This window comes from Octodon degus, unplaced genomic scaffold (assembly GCF_000260255.1).
Source record: "Octodon degus isolate 3935 unplaced genomic scaffold, OctDeg1.0 scaffold00297, whole genome shotgun sequence".
NCBI lineage: Eukaryota > Metazoa > Chordata > Mammalia > Rodentia > Octodontidae > Octodon > Octodon degus.
Window position 1 is genome coordinate 1,429,742 of NW_004524873.1, and position 8,728 is coordinate 1,438,469.

The following is an 8,728-nucleotide window of genomic DNA, read 5'->3' on the forward strand; positions in this document are numbered from 1 at the left end:
TATGGGTGGGCTTGAGACCTGAGATTGCATTTTGCTCCTTGTCTTTATCATTTCATTTAACACTGACCTGTGGCCTTTGGTGTAGAGCTTTGGTGCAATTATGTTATCACTTAATGAAATTCAGGTACTGATATACCAAGTTCTAATTCATGCAGTTGTGCCTAGCTTGGGTTAGGCTACTGTGCCCAGCTCCTTACTGTTGTTGCCCTTGGAGGTGGGCCTGCTGTACACCTCTGGTAGGATGATCTGTTCCTGGATTTAGCTGTGTGGTTTTGACCTTAGTCTCTCACTGCAGGGACTTTAGCTGCAGGGTTTTACCTCAAGCCTGTATGCTAGGTCTGAGCTGGGTCTGGAGGGGTATGAGGAGCAGGGGTGAGAGAGCCCAGCTCTCCCACACACTCACCAGTGTTGTGTTTTGGTGGGTCTGGAAGACTCTAAGAGCGCAGCAGAAGTTCTCACTCAGATGGCGGGCTGTGCTGGGTCTGGCCAACCGGGGGGAGGTCCTGATAACAAGGGCAAAGGCTTCTTAGGCGGCGGGCCTGGGCTTGGAGCAGCGGGCGGGCGCAGGACAAAGCAGAAGCTCTTCCCCACACTTGCAGGGCCTGGGGTTGGTCGGATATTGTGACTTGATGTTGAACAGACATTCTTTTATAAATTACTTGACTATTTTTTTCCTATTGATCTATAAAATGTTTTTCTATGAATTGTTGCACATAGTTTAAAATTTTGGTATAAATCAGTTGTATTTACACAGTGTTAGACATTTTAGATGGAGAATGATCTTATTACCCCACTCTTTTTAAAGTATGATGAACTTAGGCAGGAAAATGTATAGAAAAGTTTATATTAAGTATCTTTTAGTATATAATAATGTCAGCAAGTAGTTTAGTAAGATTTTAGTAGTAGTTTCAACTTTAGTAAGTTTTAGTATTAGTTAAATATTTCTAAGTAGGAGGATAACATGATTTGTTTGTTTGTTTATTTGTTTATTCTGAGGTACTGTGGATTGAATCTAGATCCTTAACATGCTAGGCAAGTGCTCTTAGTCACCCAGGTGGACCTCAAAGTCATAATCCTCCAAGCTTAACCTCCCAACTAGCTAGGTTTATAAAAATATGCCATCATATCTAGCTATTTTATTTTCTTGTTCAGTCCTTCCTTTATTCAGATTTCTTTCTTACAGTGAAAATTATTTTTTATAACTGTTTGAACATACACTTGTCAATTTCATGTTTAGTAAAAAAAAAAAAAAAAGAGAAAGAGTTGAGGTATGAGAAAAGAGATTTGTCAATATTCTTTTTATTTAGGAAGCACCGTGCTGGATAAATTTGGTGGCTTTCTTTTGGAAATCCAGATTCCTTATGTGTTTTTTGCATCTGAAGGACTTCTTAATACTCCAGAAATACTTCAGCTGTTAGAATCTAAGTAAGTGATTAATTTTGTAACTTTAGATAGATAGATAAGCTAAATACTATGCTCTATATGTAATACTGTTATCTCTAATCTAAGAAGCCTAGAGTCATATCATATAAGAATAGTTTTCCAGAGAGTTACTGTTCTATACTAAATATAGAATAGTATATTTCTATTCCTTAGCTATACTCTCAATTATTGAATATTATATTTTGGGTAATATTTACCAATTTTCTGGACAAAAATAAATTTATTCTTTACTTGTATATTTTATTTATATTTCGTTACCAGAAATGCAAATATTTTGTTATTTTTATGTGAATTGTATATTTATGTCTTAGAGTTATCAAGTTTAGTTAAATAATACTGGAAACAACATTATGAAGTTCTAAATGAATGCTCAAATTTTTAGATCTTTGGCTATAAGGTTATAACAACATTGTCTTAAAATGAGAAACCTCTTAATCATAGCTTACAAGGTGTCATAGGAATATGGCGACTTGGACAGGATAACCTATAATTTCAGTTAAAATACACATCAGTGTTCCATACTTTTGTTTTGATATTTTAAGACCTGGGCCACTTGTAGGAAACCACAAACTTAGAAAAGCTGACTAAGGGTCAGCCAGATCACTCAGCGGATTAAAGGGCCTGCTTAGGCAGACACAGGGATCTGGACAGGAGGTTCAAGCCTCAGTGTGCCATGCTGGTCCTACCCCTGGAGTGTGCTGAGACGGGATTGACACTAGGCGTGGTGGCATGTGCCTACAGTCCCAACACTTGGGAGGCTGAAAACAGGAGGATCACTACAAGTCCAAAATATGTAGTGAGACCCTATAGACCCTGTACTAAATATATTAAAAGAAAAAAAAGAAGAAAAGGTAGCTAAAATGTAGGCCAGGGGCCGATGATATAGCTCAGTGATGGTGGTGTGGTTAGCAAGTGCAAAGACCCAAGTTCAGGTCCCAGCATCCTTCCACAAGAAAAACAGCAGGCCAGTTTTAAGCAAAATGAAATTCTGATAAATAATGGTTTAGTGTCATAACGGTATTTGAGTTTGTGATTTACTTAAAGAGTTAGATTAAATTTGTCAAGACATTGGTAATGGTGTTACATACAATAATACTTATCACAAAACCTAAGGCAGCACACACCTCAGCTAATTTTCTGTATGTACTAAATAAATGTTAATTTCCATCTTAAAATTTATAAAATAGGATAAATTGGAAAATGAAAGAAAAAGTTCAATAATTCAATTAAAATACAGGAGCACAATGCATCTTTCCCTGAAGAAATTTTCTTAGCCATTTTAGTTTTTCACCCCAAATACTGCATTTCACAGCTACAATATCACACTAGTGGAGAGATGCTGTTGCCCATCACTGAAGCTCTTTGGAAGTACAGAGCGCTATGTGGTACTGACAATTGATGAACACACTGCTGTAACTTTGCAGGTAAAACTATGTAGTAAAAACATATAAACTGAAGAATATATATAACTATAATTTGTTACTATCTTTTCAATGGAGAGTTTATAACCTATTAATGATTTCCTCTAACTTTTTTAAGTAGGCCAAAGTTCTAAAATTATCATTGGAAAATGACTGCTACCAAATGTCTTTGATGTTTTATCATCTTGAACATGCCTTAAGAGGACAAAGTAAATATAGAATCTTTAATATTATATATTAACATATTTCAATTACATTCTCAGTATAATTATAGTATATAAATTTTTGGCTGAATTTTTTTCTGCTTGCTTAAATAGAGTACCAGTTGCAAAGATACTAATTTAATGGGTTAATGGTTGGAGGGAGAAACTACATTTGATGACACAGAGTATAGATTATTGGATATGGAAAGGTACAGTCTGCTCTGATGAGCAAAGCCTTCAACATAAGAATTATATGAGCTTGGAGTAGTAGCACACACATGCAATCCCAGTGCCCTGGGAGGCTAAGGCAAAAGGATTGCAAGTTCGAGCCCAGCCTGATCAACTTAGTCACTTAAGGAGATCCTGTCTCAAAATTAAAAGAGAGAGAGAGAGAGAGAGAGAGAGAGAGAGAGAGAGAGAGAGAGAGAGAATAAAGGTGCTGTACAAAAGCCCTGGGTTAATTCCCTAGGACTATGAAAAAAATAATTAGATACACAGCTCTGTTAGATAAAAAGATATTGTGTCTAACATACTTAAAGTTCTTAATTATTTATCCACTTCACAGAATTTTTAAATCCAGTTATATATTGTTAGAAAGACATTTTCTGAATTATTCACTGTATCAAAAATGACTAGTGTAAGTGAAATAGCTCAACAGACTTAAGTGCCTGCTTAGGCAAGCACAGGGGCCGGGGTTTGATCCCCAGCACCACATGCCCCACTGGCCCTACCCCAGACGTGCTGAGCTGGCCACCAAGACCAGGGGTGGTGGCCCACACCTGTAATCCTAGTGATGGGGAGGCTGAAAACAGGAAGATTGCAAGGAGTCTGAGCTGCACAGTGATACCCTGTGCCAAATAAATTAAACAAAAAAGTGTGTTGGCCAGGCATGGTAGCATACATCTATAATCCCAGCACTTGGGAAGCTGAGGCAGGAGGATTGCTGTAAGTTTGAGACCGGCCTGGGCTACATAGTGAGTCTAAGGCCATCATGAGCTGTATAGCAAGACCCTGTTGGAAGCAGCTGACTAAGATTAATGCAAAAGCAGACTTCTAGCTAGGAATTCCATTAACTACTGCTTTCTCGTCTCCCTTGCACAAGCATATAATCCAGGTTACTCCGTCCAGTTTGAAATATATTTTCTATTGCCTTTGGAATAGCTAGGTCCAGTCCATGAAGGCCATTGCCAAGACAGGCACTCTGTAGTCTACTTTCTTCATAGCTAGGACATTAGGAAATTGATCAGCCTTTTTCCCTGAAGCTGTCATTAGTTATGTTACACCTATAGAGGCTTTCCCCTACTTTTTCCAGTGCGATTTTAATTTTCCCTTGAAAAGGAACAAATACTTATGCCTGTTCTCAAGCTATCACTTATATACCTTTGATTCTTGAAATATAACACTTTTAAACAACTATTTAATGAATCTTTTATTTTCTTTATTTTATGATAGGATCTAGAAGAATTGAATTATGAGAAGGCATCAGACAATATAGTTATGAGATTGATGGCATTATCATTCCAGTACAACTGTTGTTGGATAATATTGTATACCAAAGAAACATTAAATTCAGGGTATGTAAATATTTCTTCATTAAGTCATGTTCTTTGAATAGCTATGCAAATTGTTGCTTGTTCCTCTAGTTTGCTTCAATTTAAGGTTTCTCAAGGCAGAGGTATGATCATAGCAAAACAAATCTGAATTTTAGAAATGATATATGTTCCATTGGATATTTTGTGAAAATCTCTCTCCTTCCTCTATTTGACTGTGAATTGTTTTCATATTTTATAACTTTGTAATTCTGGACTTGTCTGCTAGAAGATAACTTCCTTTTAAAATCCTATTAAATGTATTAACTTCTTGTTGATACACCTTTTATGCTTCTACCACTTTTATTACACTTTCTTTCACTGATATACTTTTGTCATAATTTTTCTTTTTGTCACCCAAACTGGACAACAGATCTTTTAGTTCAACAATTGGACTTTCTCTTCCACTTATCCCTTCTTAGTTACTTTTCTCATTGCTGAGACAAAAATATCTGACACCCAGTGTTAAAGAAGAAAAGTTTTATTCAGCTCACAGTTTGTGGAGGTTTCAGTTCATAATCATCTGGCACCAAGGCAAGGTAGCACATGGCAGAAGGACAACAGCTTATGGCAGAGAAGACAGCAAAAGCATAGAGAGAGAGAGAAAGAAAGTACAAACCTCTTTCTATCCCTTATAGTACTCACACCCTTAACACCAGTTTGGACCATAAATGAATCAAAAACCTACATCCAAACTATATTAAACTACTGCAAAAACCTTATGCTGCACAAGATTTTGGGGGGACATTTAGACACATAGCACCCTCCTTCCATTTGTATTATCAGTGTCTTAGTTCAGATTCTCATTATCTTTATTATTTTATATGATGGATTTCCAACTGTTTTCCTGATACATGAGAAAGAAACTCTCATTTGCTAGATGTCTGACACACATGTTCTCTAAAATTGAGGTATGAATTCTAGGAACAATGGAGGTTAAGAGTAGGAAGAATTTATTTAAAATAGGAAAGCTTCTGTCTAAGAGAGATAGAAGTGCCTGGGAAGTGGGTTGCTCTCTCACCCTGCTTTTAAGGGAATTTTATTGAGCAAAGCCTTGAGGTGAGGTGGGTTTGAAGTGAGACAAAACTATAGTCAACTAATAAGATTACAAGTATAGTTGCTTAGATGATATTGATCCAGTAGGAAGTCCCAAAGTGGGTATGAAGTGGGACAAATTTTGGGAACCAATAAGATTACAACAAGTATAGTAGGCTAAGGTAATATTGATTAAATGGGGATCGAATTGTGAAGCAATTATTATTGCAAGTGTACATGGACAGACAAGGACTTTTCTGGAAGAGTGGGTTAAGGGAGTTTTGGTCCTCCCCCCCCAAGGTGCTTGATATCTATGTAGAATATCAGTCACTGCTATTTGTCCTAGTTGGTCCTCTTTTCTTTCTCTTTTTTTTTGTGGAACTCAGGTCCTTGCACTTGCCAGGCAAACACTTATTCTACTAAGCTATCTCCCTGGCCCCCTGGTCCTCTTTTCTTGAAGTCTTGCTTTTAATGACTGCACCTGTAGACCCCATAGTCATTTATATTGACCTTTCAGGGCCCTGCCCTGTCTGACTGCCTACAATATTTCTAAATAACTTATATATCTATCTTATATATCTCTCGATGCTGCTCAGTAGTCTTCTACATGATGTGTCTTATACACAATTGATATTCCTAAAACCAGGTTCTCACTGTTTTATTCTTATATACCTCTGCTTCCTCCTTTGTTACCTATTGACTACACTGATAAATTGTGCTTATTTTCCAGAACTATTCTCAAATACTATTTTTTATGTTTCACCTTTCTGCAGAAAGCTACCATTGCATACAAATATTCAAATATGATCTTTGAGCTGTTGAGCTGGTTTTTTTCTCATATTTGATATGTTTTATGCTGTATTTTTGTAGTATTTGTTTTATAGAACATAATCCATAGCTTTCATATGATACATGCTTGATAAAGATTCTTTGAGCAACTGAACAAATTTTTCCTACCAAATTACAATCTAATATTATTTATTTTTAATCCTTATATAACCACTAACTCATGTTAGAAGTTTTTAATATATCCTTTAATTATTAAGAAAGGTAGAAATACCTCATTGACTTTACCTGTGTGTTTTTTTTTTACTGATTTTAAGAGAAGAATAATTTGTATTAATTATTATCATGTCATGCTAAGTTAAAATGTGAGACTCTAAATACCTTGGATGTTATTCTTCTGTTGCTCTTGGTGATGAAATCCTGGGAAGGTTTCTAGGTTCTTATGCACAATGAAGAAAGGGTTGGACATGGCATACAATAGTAACAAAAAAGTAGCAAAATGTAATGAAGTTTAATTAGGCAATGGTATGCTCAGAGTGAGCAGGCACACACCAGTAGAAAGGAAAATGGTGCAAGCACTGTGTGTTGAGTTTAAGAATTTAAAATGTTGCACCAGGTCTATAGTGCCTACCACTGGGTCTTTCAGAGCATGATTGACAGGGTACTGTCCTAGCAGTTGTGTCTACTGTGCATGTCCTTTCCTGCAACTTACTCTGTTATCATTGGATATGACTCCTCCTATGACTACATGAAGCTTTCGGGGGATAGCTAGATATAAGTCATAACACAAACTTTTTTTTTCTGGTATGGAAGCTGATTAGGGACACAGTGCCCAGGATTTTTTATTAAGGACTGGTCATGAAAAAAAAAAAAAAAGGACTGGTCATATACACACCCTCTGCCTCGCACATGTCAAAATTCCTAAGAAAGAAAGAGGTAATGAGCTGGTGAGATAGCTCAGCAGACTAAGTGCCTGCTTAGGCAAGCACAGTGACTTAAGGTTCTATTTCTGGCACTACATGCCATGCTGGCTCAGCCCTCAGGCTCACTAAACTGGTCACCAAGGCCAAGTGTGGTGGCACACACCTGTAATCCCAACACTGGGGAGGCTGAAAACAAGAGAATCACTATGAGTTGGAGCTGCGTAGTGAGACCCTATAACAAGTACATTTAAAAAAGGAGGTATTCAGTAAAAACTGTGCAAACAGTTTAAGCACCATAGGCCTCTCTTATCAAACTGTTACTTTCATGGAAACAACTTGCTTGAGAAAGAGGCCAACATAGAAGGAAGAGCCAAGAAATAAAGATAACATTATCTATATGATGTTGTTTGTGTCCCTAGATCCAAAAATACTTCCCCTTAGGCTTCCTAGAAATATGAGCCATTATCACTTGAGATCTATAAAAGATAGGACACAGAATAAGGGTAATAAAGATATACCCACTCAATATTCACATCACACCTGTTTAATAACTATAAAAGAAAAAAAAAAGATGCTTTATCTAACATAGCAATTCAGAAAAAAGACCCAGGAAAGATTCTAGATATCCTGGTTCTCATCATCTGTTCATATCTGTTAGTTTGACCAGGGGGATGGAGTGTTCTAATTGGTTAAACATTGGTCATGTAATCATTCTGGGGCAAATATGGAGTTGAATTAAGTTCCTCCCTCCACCCACACGTCCATACACACACTCAGCATGCCCTAGATTTAATAGTATGTGTTCATGGTAGAAATATTTTCCTCCAAAATTGCAGAGTATTCACTGTGTGCAGAGGGTGGGCCGCGGTTCCTGCACTCGCACAGCTGCTGGCCCGCAGCTAGCGCTGCTGAGGTCCACATCCACAGGGACTACTGCAATTCCTGTCATTGTTTGCTCTCCTGCAGCTTGGGCTTTAAGTCCATCCCCGCCCGACCATGGCTTCGGCTCTGGAGGAGTTACAGAGTGATCTAGAAGAGGTAAAGGCATTATTGGAAAAGGCTACTAAGAAGAGAGTACGTGATACCCCGACAGTTGAAAAATCCAAGATTGAAACAGAAATAAAGAATAAGATGCAACAAAAATCACAGGAGAAACCAGAACTTCTTGACAATGAAAAACCGGCTGCTGTGGTTGCTCCCATCACAACAGGATACACAGTGAAGATCTGTAATTATGGATGGGATCAGTCAGAAAAGTTTGTGAAAATCTACATTACCTTAGCTGGAGTTCATCAGGTTCCTGCTTAGAGTGTGCAGGTGCATTTCAC

General features: G+C 37.4%; 1 protein-coding gene across 1 annotated transcript in view; it reads left to right on the top strand.

Moving 5' to 3' along the window:
* The window catches only part of CUNH9orf84 (chromosome unknown C9orf84 homolog), a 98,286-nt gene that overhangs the window by 72,228 nt on the left and 17,330 nt on the right, over positions 1–8,728 (top strand). Inside the window, exons 18-20 of the mRNA XM_004647274.1 lie at positions 1,308–1,425; positions 2,756–2,867; positions 4,520–4,641. Of these exons, the coding sequence (XP_004647331.1) occupies positions 1,308–1,425; positions 2,756–2,867; positions 4,520–4,641 (352 nt within the window). The remainder of the gene's footprint in view (positions 1–1,307; positions 1,426–2,755; positions 2,868–4,519; positions 4,642–8,728) is intronic.